General features: G+C 43.1%; 2 protein-coding genes across 2 annotated transcripts in view; both read left to right on the forward strand.

Moving 5' to 3' along the window:
- Positions 1-617: 617 nt before the first annotated feature.
- copb1 (COPI coat complex subunit beta 1) lies at positions 618-7,876 on the forward strand. Its single transcript, XM_053865075.1, has 22 exons — positions 618-765; positions 1,589-1,733; positions 1,839-2,068; positions 2,250-2,419; positions 2,520-2,634; positions 2,733-2,825; positions 2,904-3,041; positions 3,206-3,325; positions 3,711-3,818; positions 3,886-4,032; positions 4,124-4,269; positions 4,591-4,687; positions 4,768-4,928; positions 5,031-5,151; positions 5,225-5,452; positions 5,603-5,782; positions 6,424-6,568; positions 6,820-6,939; positions 7,011-7,156; positions 7,228-7,317; positions 7,401-7,556; positions 7,653-7,876. The coding sequence occupies exons 2-22, from the start codon at positions 1,643-1,645 to the stop codon at positions 7,710-7,712; spliced, it is 2,862 nt and encodes a 953-aa protein (XP_053721050.1). The 5' UTR covers positions 618-765; positions 1,589-1,642; the 3' UTR covers positions 7,713-7,876.
- Positions 7,877-10,995: 3,119 nt separating this feature from the next.
- The window catches only part of rras2 (RAS related 2), a 33,075-nt gene continuing 27,375 nt past the window's right edge, over positions 10,996-16,695 (forward strand). The window contains exon 1 of the mRNA XM_053865030.1: positions 10,996-11,356. Coding sequence (XP_053721005.1) covers positions 11,255-11,356 — 102 coding nt within the window. The 5' untranslated portion in view covers positions 10,996-11,254. The remainder of the gene's footprint in view (positions 11,357-16,695) is intronic.

Here is a 16,695-nt window from a genome sequence, read left to right on the forward strand (position 1 = left end):
TTGTCAATAATTGACCTGTGAGCAGAGTCTGTAACATATAGAGTATCTTTAGAGGTCATTAACAAAAGCTACAGTGATAAATCAAACCACATAGGTTCATTGATACGTGAGGGTGGTGACAGCTGACCTATCCACCAGATGAGGTGCCAAAGGTCAAAAAGTTCACACTGGTCCAGGTTCAAAGGTGTCACAACACTGTGGTCGCAGGGTCAGCATTTAACACATAACAAACATAACTTCCCATCTTCATTCTGTACGGTTCCTTTCTGAGGAGATTTTGAATTAATTTTCTGCTGTTTTGATGAACACCGTTGCTATAGTCTACTTTAAATCATATTAAAGATTTTTTTTTGGCTGACATGAATTGAAGATGAATAGTCAAACTGTGAATCCATGTATTCAAATATACACTCTTTTGAGTAATATTTACTTACATGTATCATGTTTACCTTTCCCCTATAATTCTCCTGCCCCCTATTAAACATTGTATTTCCGTATGTTTTGTAATGCTTCTGATTCTCATATGAAGCCATTTAATTCCCAAATCACCATTCCTTCACGATTTGAGCTGTTCGCGTTTTGTCTAGCTGTATTCGGAACTTCCTGACTCGCCGTAGCGTTGATGTGGCTCAGGCTCGACTTGGTCTTCCACGTCAGTAGGAAGTAAACGACAGCTCACCAGACGGAGCTACCGGGAATCTTTGTAAATGCAAATGTAAAAATTTGGCTCACCAACACTACTTTGAACAACAGTCGCAAAGATTGGTATGTTATGCATCTCTACAAGTGATATTTCTATTTCGTTATGTTAGTTCCATGTCATGACAGCAAGCTGCGCGAGTGTCCTCCATTTCAATGCTGGCCCGGGAAGATGCTAAGTTAGCTCACGTTTGCTAGTTCAATTTAGATAACACCTCTTGCATTAAGAGCAACTGTTCATTGGTTGTGTATTGTGTCGAATAAGTATATTTTTTCTGCGTTAGTAGTCGAGTTTTAGTCCTGTCGTTTTGCTGTCGCAGCTTTTCAATACTGCCGCCGTGCTAGCTTGCTACATTGTAATCTCTTGACTTCTCGTTTAACTAGTTGATGATCCATTCTCTTTGCGAAGCTTATGTTTTTAGCTACATGTTCGTCTGTATATTATTTGACCCCTTATTAAAACTCGTCATAAATATCATTCATTTCATTCGCGTATCGGCGTGAGTGATGAGCCTGTATGAGTTTATAATATTTAAAGCTCTGTCTATTTCCGACCTCTGTTTGCTTGTCAATTCGTATGGCATTGCCGTGTTTCCGACGGTGTTATACCGTACATCTGTTTATTGTAAAGAGGCACAATTGTCAAATGTCATTTACCGCTTCTTGAAGTGGTAGTTATCCGAATTGGTTTATAAGAAAAGTGTCTTTTACTGTACAAAATGCGTCTATTATGATGGATTAACCCTGGTTATGGCATAGAATTCATCCTGTCAGATTATTGTCCAAAACTGCCTCGATGACATCTGATGGAGTCTTATTACCTTTCCAAGCCACACATCATTGAGTCTCCAACTGTGACTAATTCCACCATATTCTCCTTTATCCACAGGTCTCGGCTCTCCAGTGATATTCAGTGGGTTACCTTTACAGATTGAGCAGCAAAATGACGGCTGCAGAGAATGTTTGCTACACCCTGATCAATGTCACTTCTGACTCAGAGCCTCCCTCTGAAGTCAGTCTCAAGACTGATCTAGGTAATTGTTTTCAATGTTTCACACCAAATCGAGAAGGTGGCTCCTTGAAACTGTGTCCTGATTTTGGTAGACGACTATTCCAAATGACCACTTCTGTTTTTGCAGAAAAAGGGGAGATTAAGGCAAAAACAGAGGCCTTGAAGAAGGTCATTATCATGATACTGAATGGTGAAAAGTTGCCAGGACTTCTGATGACCATCATCCGCTTTGTGCTGCCACTTCAAGATCACACTATCAAGAAACTGTTGCTGGTGTTTTGGGAAATTGTGCCCAAAACTACTCCAGATGGCAAACTGCTCCAGGAGATGATTCTGGTCTGTGATGCCTACAGAAAGGTGCGTAGTGGGCCATTCCACTTTTCAATAAATATACTGATGTGTAGCTGTTGAAGCCTTTACTGAACCTTTAGGTGCACCCTCATTTTGAATCACATGAACCATTAGTCATTGCATTCCGGTCATTTATACATTTTAGAGTATTTGCTAGCCATCTTAAAGGTGTTCTTTTAAATTGCAGGATCTCCAGCACCCAAATGAGTTCATCCGTGGCTCCACTCTGCGTTTCCTGTGCAAGCTGAAGGAGTCTGAGCTGCTTGAGCCCCTCATGCCTGCGATCCGCTCCTGTCTGGAGCACAGACACAGTTATGTCCGCCGCAATGCTGTCCTTGCCATCTACACAATTTATAGGTAAAACATTCATTTGCATGTTCAGTTTGATAACGTCTCTCCAATTTGTGTGTGTTATTATGTGTAATTTTCTATTTGTTGACATTGATTTTATTTTTAGGAACTTTGAACATCTGATCCCTGATGCTCCGGAGTTGATCCATGATTTTCTGGTCAATGAAAAAGACGCAAGTTGTAAGAGGAATGCATTCATGATGCTGATCCATGCTGATCAGGTCTGTAACGTTTGATGGTCATTCTTGTCAGTCAGTCAGCCAGCCAGCCGGTTCGTCTCTAAACGTGACCACACTAACCATCAATCATTTTTCTTCAGGATCGAGCTCTCGATTACCTCAGCACATGCATTGACCAAGTTCACACATTTGGTGACATTCTGCAGCTGGTCATTGTTGAACTTATCTACAAAGTGAGTCCTAACATCTTTTTTATATGTTGTTTGCTTGACTTTATGGCTGAATTTGTGGGTTTGTTTGTGTTACTGCAGGTGTGTCATGCCAACCCTTCTGAGCGTGCCCGTTTTATTCGGTGTATTTACAACCTGCTGCAGTCCTCAAGCCCAGCTGTTAAATATGAGGCTGCTGGAACTCTAGTTACCCTCTCCAGTGCACCCACAGCCATCAAGGTATTTATTATGGCTGTTCATTCAATCAATAAATGTGTGGAAAAATCCATTATAATACCATGGAATTTAGTGTTTGTACTGTAAAATACTTTTAATGGACATATGCTTAAGTTTACCTTGAAATTGTGGAGTTTAGCATATGTCATGTTTTTTGTTTTTTTTAGGCTGCTGCCCAGTGCTACATTGATCTTATTATCAAGGAGAGCGACAACAATGTAAAGCTGATTGTTCTGGACCGTCTCATTGAACTGAAGGATCATCCCACCCATGAGCGTGTGCTCCAGGTATGTTACATTTTAAGTTATGCAAATTTTTAGAAATAGCATTTAATAAGCGATATGTTGCCCCCTATGTGATGTACTGTTTGGTAAAGTGGCTGGATGTCACAAAGTGCATTCATATGACCCACAATGAATCATGCGTTTAGTGACACGGTGCACTGTAAGCAGAGCCACTTATGGACATCATCAACTTTTCAACCTCTAACAGCTGGTCTATGGTGGCTGGTTTGGGTTAGGTTGGACTTGAAAATGAAAATAACAAGGTCTTAAAGTTATGTACACATCATGTCAAACATTGATTGATGATCTTCTTTACAGCTGTTCATGCTATCTAAATGTTGATAAACTGAAAGTCATGGTCTTCAGAACTTTGTTGCTTTTCCTCTAGGATCTTGTGATGGACATCCTGCGTGTTCTCAGCACCCCTGACTTGGAGGTGAGGAAGAAGACTCTGCAGCTGGCGCTGGACCTGGTCTCCTCTCGTAACGTGGAAGAGGTGTGGATCTCTTTCATTGGTTCTGTTTGCTGTTGTAGGGCTCTTGCAATGTTTGTCTTTGCTCTAGTTGGTGATTGTTCTGAAGAAGGAGGTGATTAAGACCAACAATGTAACCGAACATGAAGACACTGACAAGTATAGGCAGCTCTTGGTGCGCACTCTTCACTCATGCAGCGTCCGCTTCCCTGACATGGCAGCCAACGTCATTCCGGTGGTAAGCTGCACGTCCTTTTGTTCTGTCTCTGAGTAAATATGCTCTCATATTATAACCACGATGACCGACACTATTTTGACGGGTTTTATAGCTGATGGAATTCCTGAGTGACTCTAATGAGGCTGCTGCTGCCGATGTCCTGGAGTTTGTGCGCGAAGCTATTCAGCGCTTCGACAACTTAAGGCCCCTTATTATCGAGAAGATGTTGGAAGTGTTTCATGCCATCAAAACTGTCAAGTAAGTCTGTTATAGCCCGGTGAAAGTTCGAGGTGGCCTGAGACTTTTGCTTGTGTTATTGTTTTTAAAGAACTTTTTGGGGTGTCGCCAATATATTAGTTTTGTGTTGTGGCAGACTTGTGTGACCCCATTTATTGACTGCAAACTGAAAGAATGTGGTTTGTTTCTGTTAATGTATTCAATGTGTTCAATGTATTCAATGAATCATTCCTTTTCATTGAAAGAGGATCACAGAAGAAAAATGTTTTCTGCCGGGGAAATAATATTTTTACACATATTCTTTCAGTTCATTCATAAATCTTTTCTCTCTTGAACTCTTAGAATCTACAGAGGAGCTCTGTGGATCCTGGGTGAATACTGCAGCACAAAGGATGACATTCAGAGTGTGATGACAGAAGTCCGCAGGTCGTTGGGAGAGGTTTGTGTTCGAACAGAAAATGGAGTCATTGTAATTAAAAGATACACGTCACTGAACCTTTTGCATTCTTGTATGTGCAGATTCCTATCGTGGAGAATGAGATCAAGAAAGAGACCGGAGAAGCTAAACAAGAAGATGAAGTCAGTGCAGCTCCGGCTCAGAAGTTGGTGACAGAAATGGGCACATATGTGACTCAAAGTGCCCTCAGCTCCTCCAGGCCATCAAAGAAAGAGGAAGACAGGTAATATTTACCACCTTTTTTTCTTATTTTCATGTTTGTTTTGTGAATAATTGAATTGAATTGAAATCAAGTGAATAATTGTTTGTTTTCTGACGTTCATAGGCCTCCGCTTCGAGGCTTCCTCATGGATGGAGATTTCTACGTGGCAGCTTCGCTGGCCACCACCCTCACCAAAATCGCCCTTCGCTATGTTGCCATTGTTCAAGACAAAAGGAAACAGAATGTAGGTTTGGTAGCTGAAAGCAAAAGAGTGATTCCTGCTTCTGTGTGACTAAATGTCTTTCTCTCCTTCATAGTCGTTTGTGGCAGAGGCCATGCTGATCATGGTTACTGTGCTCCATCTTGGCAAGTCTTCTCTGCCCAAGAAGCCCATCACAGATGATGATGTGGATCGCATCTCGCTGTGCCTCAAAGTCCTGTCAGAGTGCTCACCACTCATGAATGACATTTTCAACAAAGAGTGTCGCAAGTCTCTGTCACACATGCTGACCGTCAGGCTGGAGGAGGAGAAGCTGTCGCAGAAGGTACTGACACTGGACTCATGCTACCTTTACTGTTGTCCATGATGGAACCCGAACTCTGAAATGTGATTTTCATAATACAAGCATTAGGTCATGTAATGGAGTGTGTCCTCATTTCATTAATGACAGAGCCATCTTCCTTTTTCATCACAGAAGGAGTCTGAGAAGCGAAATGTCACTGTGCAAGCAGACGACCCAATTTCCTTCATGCAGCTCACAGCCAAGAATGAGATGTCATCTAAAGAGGACCAGTTCCAGCTCAGTTTGCTGGCTGCTATGGGCAACACACAAAGAAAGGAGGCCGCCGACCCCCTGGCTTCCAAACTCAACAAGGTAACAATTCTACCGTTTTTTTTTACTTCTAAGTTGTCAAGTTTAAGTATGTTTTGCTTGATATGAAATTTCATTTATTGATAGTAGTTTACTGCATCATGATACATTTGCTTTGTTGTGCCCACCAATGCCCAAAATAATCTGAGAAAGGCAACACACTTAAGTAGATCAAACTCATAATTACTGAAGTAGACTCGGTAGCCACATTTGTTCACACCCACATTGTGATTTTTCCGAATGTAATTGCCCTAAATGTGTCATTATAAATCAGTGCTTCTCATGGTAGAGGCTCCACTCTGCTGGGACAATCTCAGCAGTGAGGTTCATGCTGTTTTAGTGAATGCCTTGTGACAAGCAACATCAGCCCTCTCTCACCTGTCAGTCAATGGAGGAGTCTGCCTTTAAGGTGGTCCGTTAAGGTGGACTGTAATGAACTCCAACAATCTATTGCACTTAAGGCTCATGGCTGAGTCGTAACAGTTGTTCTGTCCTCTGATGGACTGTGTGTCTGGCTCACTATCTATTGTAAACTCTGATGGATTCTCCTTGAATATATTGTGTAGAATATAAAGTTTACTAATCAGTCTATGAAATGAATTTTCAGAATGGTCAAGTGATTCAGATTATTTTCCCCGTTTCAGGTGACCCAACTGACTGGTTTCTCCGACCCAGTTTACGCTGAAGCTTATGTTCACGTAAATCAGTACGACATCGTGTTGGATGTTCTGGTCGTCAACCAAACCAGTGACACTCTCCAGAACTGCACCCTTGAGCTTGCTACTTTAGGTAGGTTGACCTTCTGTTTCAGATGCTCAGATTTCCCTGGAAGAATGCTCCAGAAAATATACTAATTCATTATTTACACAGTTAGCATGTTGATACAATTTCTTTGTTGCCGTTTCGGTGTTGAAATGGTCATTTCTTCTCAAGCGTACATTTGCTCGTACAACGCTGTAGTCTCTGTCACTGAAAGCGTATTGTGCAGTGACTCATTAGATGTGTCGTGTCGAACTGATCGTGTTTACCTGTTTCTCCAGGTGATCTGAAGTTGGTGGAGAAGCCCTCCCCCCTCACCCTGGCCCCACATGACTTTGCCAACATCAAGGCCAATGTTAAAGTGGCATCTACAGAAAACGGAATCATATTTGGAAACATAGGTAGGAAAATAAAATGTGAGATAAAATCATTCGGTTGTTTTCATCTGTCTATTTCTAACATCACTTTCCAGTATATGACGTGTCCGGAGCGGCGAGTGACCGGAACTGCGTCGTTCTCAGCGACATCCACATTGACATCATGGACTACATCCAGCCTGCGTCCTGCACAGATGCTGAGTTCAGACAGATGTGGGCTGAGTTTGAGTGGGAGAACAAGGTGATTTCTCCTTCTCACCTGCCTGTGCTGGACTCCCGAAGCTTGCGTACTGAGCTCGTGATGTCTTGCAGGTGACGGTGAACACCAACATCACAGATCTGAATGAGTACCTGCAGCACATCCTCAAGTCCACAAACATGAAGTGCCTGACTCCAGAGAAGGTCAGTTATGTTCAGAGCACTAAGTTATATGTCTGAGGTCACTTCGCTACTGTGTTCTAGCTTTGTTTCTCTTGTTGAATCAGGCTTTGTCTGGCTTCTGCGGGTTCATGGCTGCCAACCTTTACGCTCGGTCTATCTTCGGCGAGGACGCCTTGGCTAATGTCAGCATAGAGAAGCCCATCCACCTGGGGCCCGACGCTGCTGTCAACGGACACATACGCATCCGCGCCAAGAGTCAGGTAGGTCGCAGCTGTCTGTGTCAGTAGCAGTGTTTCCTTGTTATTTCTTCGGATTCACTCCCTCGTGAATTAATCCACTCTCACTGTATTCAACAGGGGATGGCCTTAAGTCTTGGGGACAAGATCAACCTCTCCCAGAAAAAGGCAAACGTCTGAAATCATTCCTGTCCTATCAAATCCTCTCCTTTCTGCTTCTGTCTCATCCATGTGTCACGCTCATAGCGTCACGTTTTATTATCACTTCTCTGAGTGGTGCATTTCTTTCTCTTGTTTTCAATAAAGGTAAATATCAGTTCAAATATTTGGGCTGAGTAGCTTCAATCATTTTATTACATGCATAACATATCTTCCTTTTCGTTTTGTTTGGGTACTTTTGTGTCCACGATAGCACTAGTGTTTTTAGGATGCTCACAGATCCAGAAACCTTAAAGAGAAGCTGACAACCGCATGTTTATCATGAGGTGAATTATTCAAGGCAAACCACTGATATAACACTGACCTGAAGGTTTTATTTTCATTCCTTTTGCTGTTGCAAGGACCTGGCTCGGCCTAATGCTCAGTTTGCTCACCTGGTGACCTTGTGCGATGCAGGATGGATGCAGACTTGCACACTCTCCAATAAGCCCATGACTTTACTGCCTGTGGTGAGGGTTGGAAATGTAGATGAAAGAGTCACTGTAACGGCTGAGTGGCTCAGTGAGTTAGTGCTTAGATCAAACTGTCAAGCACATCTCAAGATGCTCTCCATAAAAAGGCAGCGCAGAGACCTTTAGACTTAACAAGTGGTCTGCTCCAAAAGTGTTGATCGAGAACCTCGTCAGATAATTGGATGGCTTTGAAGATGATGAGATCCGCGATGCTTGTCTGCAACTCACTTTGTACCTTTGCCAAGCAGCCATTATGGAACGCAATACTTCCCAGAGACGGCTGGAGTACGTCAGCATTCACGAGTTATAGCAAGTTAACTGGGCTATTTTAAAGATTAGCGCGGCCTTAAGGGAGGGAATTTCTTCCAGAAATGCTTGAAAGGGACCGCAGGCTTTAATTTGAATTCCTAAAATGCCTTCGGTGACCTGTTGCACAGTGTGAATCTGATTTAGCAGTGGGGGCCGTTAAAGAGGAAGTGGCTTTGAAAACAATCAGCTGGACTGGAAGTGTGTCAAACTTCTCACCTGTTGTTGGCAAATCTGTTTCATGCTTCAAACAAATCCAACAACAACAAAAAAAATCGACGATTGAACATTTTGCGTTTCGCAACTAGGTGGTGCCATTGTCCTCACTAGGTTTGTCAGAGGGAGTTCGGGTAAAGCTCACAATTCTTGTGTTGTTATTCATGACGCTATTTTAACTCTGATGATGTCATCGACCTCAGTCACTTTCCCTCTTATATCTATTGCACAGTCCGGTGAGTTTATATAAGAGAAAACCGCTGCATTTAAAACGCGGTTTCTGAAGCCAAACTTCAAATTCATAATTGCAATTCCAAAACAAACACTGAAAATGAAATAATGGCTGTTCGTGGTCTGCTTCTGATCTGTTCTGCCTGGAATGTGTTCGTGTTCAGACAAGTGTAATTTGGGAATGTCGTTTTAAGTTTCCACTGAGGCAGAGATTGTACAGCAGAGAGCTCTTTCTAGAGAGTTTATCATGCAAGAATAAAAAACACGTTAATAAACATGAAAGAAGCCAATGTACTGGTTGTTATTATACTGAAGGAAAGTAGGTCTAAATTCATCTAATAAGGCATGTGTTCCTTTTGAAGTCCACGCACGAGTTCATCCCTGTTGTCTTGTGTACATGAACAGCGAATGGTTGGCTGTCGCTGTGTAGGACTGCTGACCCGTCCAGAGAGCACCAGTGACATCCAGCTTTACTGTCCTGCTGCAGAGCTTAAATACGTGATTAATGTGAATTAACTTGGGCGCACTCTGGCTGCTTGTGTGTCTTCCCCCTCTCCAGTGTGGTGCAGCGATACCCAAGGTAAGATTTTATTGATCCTGAAGGCACAGAGCTGATAGCAATACAAAGGATGTTACAGGACAGTGACGCTTGCAGACGATGTCTTAGTGACAGCAGCGAATGAAGATCGATCATCACGTTCGCTCAAAAGTTTACCCATGAGGAAAGCAAAATGTTTTCAGGAGCAACATTTTGGGGAAAATATTGCGGATTATTGATGTAACAGCCAAATGAATGGTCACTGAAGAGAGTCAAGGATCTCGCCGGGTGACTTCGTAACCTCCATCCAAGAGAGTCCCATCATGACCTCATGAATGATTGTGGGATATTGAGCTGCTGGAAAGGGACTTCACTGAAATAGGTGTTCCGGTGTTCTGCTGCAACAACCAGACAGCAGCAGAGGAATTGACCTAAAACCTTTTTGTTGTTTTTGGGGGTGCGGCTGTCAGATTTTTAGAAAATTTAAATCTTGTTCAATCGCACGCATTCTTGATCCTTGATGTTACAGTTAGAACAGATAAAAAAGCATGATCAATTTGCGATTAATCGCAAGTTAACCATGCTAGTATACTTGTTAAACAGGATTAAAATGTCCATCAATTGACAGCCCTAGTTTTTCCAAGTACATTCTTTCTTCAGTTCCCCCAGTCAGCAATGAAAAAGACTTGTCCCAGTCACAACAAGCTGGTTACAGTAGTTAAATGTTAAAGGTTAAAATGAGACAATGAATGCCTGTTCCTTGTCATATGGCATATTGGCGCCAACAATTAGATTAGTTCCACTTCATAAGACTAATAGTCTCATTGAGGATGGAGAGGCGATGATGACCTAGAGCGCATAATAACTAAACTTACTCATGTAAGGAAAGCTGTTTTTACAGAAGAATATCTCACAACAATGCTGTTATTACTAATAATGCTACTCTTAAAAACATCACATTCACGTCATAGGATGCTGGAGACATTATCGCACATATTGTATATACACTGGATACACTCTCAAAAGCTGTGTACAGTTTCTATTCTCCCTCTCTGTTTATTTCCAGGAGATGTTGCACAGGTTAGTGGTGTCCCTAACATGTGGACAGGTGTGAATCAGGATGACGCTCTACTAACTGATCTGGTTCTGTCAGTCATGGTGAGGTGACCATCTTATCGGGAGCGCTGACCATTCTTTCCTGACACTTGACTTCAGCTGCAGATACCTTGACAGAGGAGTTGAACACGCTGAAATGACACTTACCATGGACACTACTGAACCCTGAATAGGAGCCCACCATCGTTACAGCAGGCTTGGCCACTTCCCTTTCTACTCTATCTGCTTCTGCTTTCTTCCGGTTGGTTTTATATTGGGACATTGGAAATAAAGGCTGTGTGTAAGCCCGTGACTGTGTCGCGGGGTGGTGGACAGGAATGTGACTGCATGACATTAGTCTCAGGGCAGGGCTGGTGTGTGTGTGCGCGCGCGCGTGCAGCAGGCCCCTAGCGCCAGACACGGGTACTGGTCTCACTTGCTGTGCCGGAGTGTTGCTGCTCAACATCGAACACGGTCGCACTTATGGACAGGCGCCCGTAGCTCCGGGATTCCTTCACCCAGACGTCACGCCTAACTGTCGTTCCTGGGCTTTTCCGCCTGACTGTTTCGGACCATTCCGCCCCGCGAGCAGGCCCACGGGACTTTGGCTGAGAAAAGTGCTGGTGCTTCGGTGGCGAGCGAGCGCGCGCGGAGAAGTGTCCTCGATGGCTGGCTGGAAGGACGGATCGGTGCAGGAGAAGTACCGGCTGGTGGTGGTCGGAGGCGGCGGCGTCGGGAAATCAGCCCTGACGATCCAGTTTATTCAGGTCAGTCAACGTCCTCGTCGCCCCAAAACCACCGCTTTGATTTCGGCGAACAGCGAAAAGAACCGGGGGGGAGGCCAGACGTGAGGACCCACATGAGAAGGCTCTGTTGTCTTCTCCAAGTAGTTTGCAGAGGCCTGCAACTATTTACCCACCGCTTGTTTTTGGAGCCCGTTTTTTTTTTTGTGAATTAAACGAGGAAGGAGCGCTGTCTCTTTAAAGATCTCTCAGCGCACCACTTCCACTTTGTGAGAACCGATCGCGTCCCTTCCTTCTGAACTTGGCCAGTCCATCGTTATTCAGCTGTTGCAACTTCAGCCAATAAAAAATAAAGTTGACGGCGAGACGCGTCTTCCTCCGCAGTGACAGTCGTATTCACGCGGAACTTCCCAAGACACGTTTCGTCAGCATCATCGCCATAAACATTTATGCCCAGTGAGACCTCATAATCCCACGCAAGTACAGTAACTTTTATGAACTTGTTTATTGATCACAGTAGTTTTGTGGTTGCTGATATCAGAAGGAACTGGAGGAGCCAGCTGTGATGAAAGTCAACAGCAGTTTTACAGCGTTGAGCCAAGAATCTTCAGACATATGATGACGACTTATAACTTGAATGGAAGAATTCTGCTGATTCCTTTCAGCTTCCGATGGCAGGAGCTAAGCTTTCCTTTCATAGTAACACTGTTTATGAATGGAGAATAAGAGTAATGCTGGTAGACTCACCATTAAACTTGGTGTTTCACTGCAGGTCAAACAGAACTTCTGCTTTAAATACCTTAAATCCTACATTAGCAAGTGCCTTTACAATTGTTCTCAGTGAAAGGTCGCAGGTTCGATTCTAGCTTAAGACGTCTCTTGGGTCCTCTCTGTGTCTCACTGCATGTGTGGCTGTCCTCAGGACACTCTGGTTTCCTCCCACTGTTCAAGAAAACTCTTGTGTTTTCATGTGAGCTACTGTTGTACTGTTTTGCCAATCCAGGTCCAATCCCTCCGACTGCCTCCCCAAGTAGCTGGAGTAGGCTCCGGGACCCGATAAAACATTGAATAAATGAATTAATTTTACCACCCATCATTCATCACTGTATTTTCCTCACACTAAGTCAACTTTTTTTTTAACAAACGTAGCTGCAATAAACCTAAAAATGTTTATTTACTGCCATTTACATCCTTTTTTTTTTTCACTAGAAAACAGCATTTTCCCGTTTTGTAAATGCTGTTCCTCTTCCTGAATTCATTTCCTTGAATTTACTTTATGTCGTTGCCATGGGGAGTTATGTCTTGTCTATGTACTTCATCATTTTCTTTTTCTTGAGTAATATGACATTTTAACGACACGTCCGATTCTGTTATTAGTCATATTCAAATTCAGTCTCAAGCTAAAAGCCTGAAATCTGTACGTTCTGCATCATACATTGAAAAACTAATTACAGGATTTTCCAGTCAGTGAAAATGCTTTTCCTCGTCTTTGTTCCTCACTTTTATCAAGAGCTGCATGACCGTTTACAAGTCACCCGAAAAGCTCAGTGTGTCATCACGTAATTGAAATGCAATTAATGTCGTGAATGAAATAAATATAAGGTGAAGAAACAGTTCACCTCTCTGGCCGTAACCACTCTGACCCCCCTGGCCTTCATAATAATCAGTCATGGTCTCCTTTGCGGAAAGCCCCCTCCACACCGCACAAGAGCATGCTTGCACACAAGATGACAAACTTTGCCCTTTGCTATGTGTGTGTTCCTTAAAGTGTGTCTGTGTGTGAGCGATGCAGCAGCTTGCTTCCAGGAGAGCAGACTGCAGGCAGCTGCATGTCTCCACACTGTCAGACAATGGAGGGCTGACACACGTTCCAGAGTGGGGGTGAACGCCGTGTGTGTGTGTGTGTGTTAGTTGGAGTTGAGTCTAATGAGGGTTCAAAAAGCTCATTAACTGCATACCAAGTAAAAAGGGATCAGATAACTGTGGCTCAGATTTTTGTTATAGCCAACTGACCTTGCTGACCGTTAGTTACACAGCGTTTCAAATCTGTTAATCCACAATAGTAAGCACACATTTCTCTGGATTCTCACATTAAAAAAAAACTCTGTGTGGCATTCTTTTTACTGAAACATTGATGTGTGATCATTGATGTTTATAAATTGAGCGGAATTGGCTTTTTAATATATATATATACTGTACTTTTAATGCAACTTTTTTTTATTAAACAAATAATAAGGAATTTATATAGTTACTCACTCAATAAATGTTTTGCATTTTCAATTTTTTGGTACTTCATTATAGATAAACTATTTGCTATATGCTCTAAAAACAAAAAAAAAAATATTTGAATTTCTTTTTCCTCGAAAGTGAGATACTTTGGACGATGAAACAGTGTCGAACAGTCAGGGGAAATGACCTAACAGCTGCCTGTGAAGTCGAGGCATTCCCCGCTCCAAGGTTCAGTGGGGGTCTGAGTCAGTCTGGGTGGGTTCGCATTAACGGTCGTCGTGGACCATGTGGAATTTGGCCCTTTGGCAAAGGAATTCCCTCGGCTGCTGTGCTTAGTTCCTCCCAGTCCTGGATGGAAAAACATGACCTGCTTCCTGAATATCTGTGCGTGCGTTCACCGCTGTGCCAAAAATATTAAGCACTTGATATAAATCGGTTTTATTGTTGGAGCTACAATACAGATCAAGTTTTACTGTTCCGACCAGAGAGGGCGATTATTTAACTCCGGGAGCAGTTTGAGGGGTCCACCGTGAAGAAAGTGACCCTGAAGCTGTCAGCACCTCAATGTCAGGAGAAACTTTAATGGGCTAATTCAACAGAATAAAGTATTCTTCTGTTCATTTGGAAAGACTGTGTCAAGTGTCAAGGCCCTTGGGCCTGATGTGTCCTCTGAAGCTTCCGCAGTAACAGTGTTGTATTAAGTACATGAATGCTGAACACAAATGAATGTAAAAATAGCTTCCTTAAAAATTGCAAACTTAAAATAGAATATTTTGCTGTCAGGACTAGGGCTGAACTATGTGAGCAGAATTCCACATCTCGATATTGTGTGCCATATCATCTCGATATCGTGGCGATATAGGGCTGCTAAGATCAACTGTTGATGTCGTCGACAAACAATCGAGGTCTGTCATGTCTAATTCCGGAGGATCGGACCTGTCCGTGAAGTGGCAGGCAGATGAGCGACCCTCATTAATATAATCGGTGTTTAAAGTCAAAGCCGTTCTTCAGTGGTTGAAGAGGACAGCAGTATATTATAGTTTGTTTGCGCATGTGAGAGCGCTCTGGTAATGCTTCTTTGAAGTCAGTCACCAGCGCCGAGCCATTGGCGCTCCCCCACACACAGTGTCGCAGTGGTCACAGCCATCAAGTCACTTCAACTGCGCAACTTGGAATGAAGCTGATGTTCCTCTAACTTGACCACAAACCCTTCATGGCCACCGTACTCTCAATATACTCTTTGTAAAGTTGGAGGTGGAATTGTTTCAAGTGATGAAACTAGTTTGTTGCCCCGCTTTGCTTCACCACCTTTTTCACAAAACACAACCCGTACAACACGTCACTCTGCTCTGCGTCCTCATTTTTCAAGAAAGGAATCGCTCAATCAATCAACGCCACTTGAAAGGAGCTTTGTGGTTGGCTGGTCTTCGCTGCTGTAGCTGCTGCGGCTATATGGCAACTGCAGGACGAACTTGGAACGATTTGATATCATTGTTTTTTGTGATGTTAGTATCATGAATGTTGAATGAAATATATCGATCACCACTGTTAGGACTGTCATAACTCTTTGCAGTATTACGGTCATGTGATTGTAAACGCTTGGGTGTCACCCGCACGCCACAAGAACAATGCATAAATGTGCAGTATGAAATAGTCCTATTTGGTCTACAATGTTGCTCATGCTCAATTACAACGCTAAGTAAGTGCAATGCTAGTTCTAAGTGAATCAAATTCAGAGCCGTGTTGCACCAAGTGAAAACTGGAAACAAGCCTTTGCGATGTCACTGGAGGGAAGATCCTGTTAGCACACCATTAGAATGCATGTAAAATAGCTCTTCAACTTCAGCGTCAGAGGAGAAATGGCGAGGCATTTCATGACAGCTGGATGTTCTGCTGGTGCCATGAGGGCATGGACGCCTGTTCTATTCAACTGTAAGACGAGTTAGTTTTTGTGTGTTTCTCTCCACTTGTCCACTTATTTGAAGCATTTGTCGTGAGATCCTTTGGCGTAGGAATCAGATCTGCTTTTTTTGGGACTGGTACAGATAACTGATGGCTTAAGAAAGCCGATAATAGGCCGATATTTATGTCATATTTGACTTTGGTAGCAAGAAAATTACATTGAGGAGATATTAATTTCTTTACAAGCCATGAATGGCAGGCCATATTCTTAACACAAGAGAGCTCAAACTATCAAATATCAGTGGGGACCCATATAACGGAGGGGGTGATAGCGATGTGGACCGATAAGTGACAAATAGATCAGTCGACATCTACATCGGAGAGGTCACTCCTTGGATTATAAAACTTCTATACTTGAGTGTTCCCTCCACAGTTTCCAAATATTCTTATGCACTTATCCACATCCAAATAATAATTGGTTTTCTGAACATATCTGACAAGCAGTTGACACTGCTGTTGGGCCTCAGAAGGCTGCATGAATGTCTGGTCCTGTGAGGTTCTGACGCTGAGAATGAGAACAGCGCTGTAGAGAGTACCGCGCAGGGACCAAGTGGTCAATAATACTAGCGTCCCACACTACCCGTCAACAATTGGTCAAGCTGTCTGACTGTGAAGGATACTCGTAATGCCTTCCAGAGTAGCTTCTATCCATGCAATATTCACTAAACACATGTCCCTCTTCTACGCAAAAACAGTTCATCAGACACGTTATGTCTATGTCTGCGATTCTGGGCTTTGACATAAGCAGTCGATTCTGTTTTAATCAGGCAAATCTGAGGTTCTGTGATCGTGGAAATCATAGGGTCCTGGTCTCCTGAAGACATCAGGTGAGGTCTCAATCATCCAGCAGAAACTCAGAGCGAGGCAGCAGCTTCTCTGTGATGACAGGAGCATGATCAAGAGAGATGATCCATCGTACGTGTTGATCCCAGGGATCAGATCTGTGATGAAAAAACAGCCTGGCAACAGATAAGCAGTGGCAGCTGAATGAAGTGAGTGATCCAGGACAGAAGGGAGGTCTATAAGGTTCATTCAGGATCAAAGAGATCAGCCAGGTCTCTCGGACTCTGTCATGAATAATTCAGAGAATAAGAGTATGCTACTTAATTTTCTGCTCCGCCTGAGTCCTGAAGCAGCATTTTGGATTAACGGATGCTCTTTGGACGCAGAGA

The sequence above is a fragment of the Synchiropus splendidus genome, chromosome 5 (assembly GCF_027744825.2).
Source record: "Synchiropus splendidus isolate RoL2022-P1 chromosome 5, RoL_Sspl_1.0, whole genome shotgun sequence".
NCBI lineage: Eukaryota > Metazoa > Chordata > Actinopteri > Syngnathiformes > Callionymidae > Synchiropus > Synchiropus splendidus.

Coding starts and splice junctions, on each gene's coding strand:
- copb1 (XM_053865075.1), top strand. CDS start 1,643: ATGACGGCTGCAGAGAATGTTTGCTACACCCTGATCAATGTCACTTCT. Junction 2,420..2,519: donor GCCATCTACACAATTTATAG/GTAAAACATTCA, acceptor TTTTATTTTTAG/GAACTTTGAACATCTGATCC. Junction 2,826..2,903: donor TTGTTGAACTTATCTACAAA/GTGAGTCCTAAC, acceptor GTGTTACTGCAG/GTGTGTCATGCCAACCCTTC.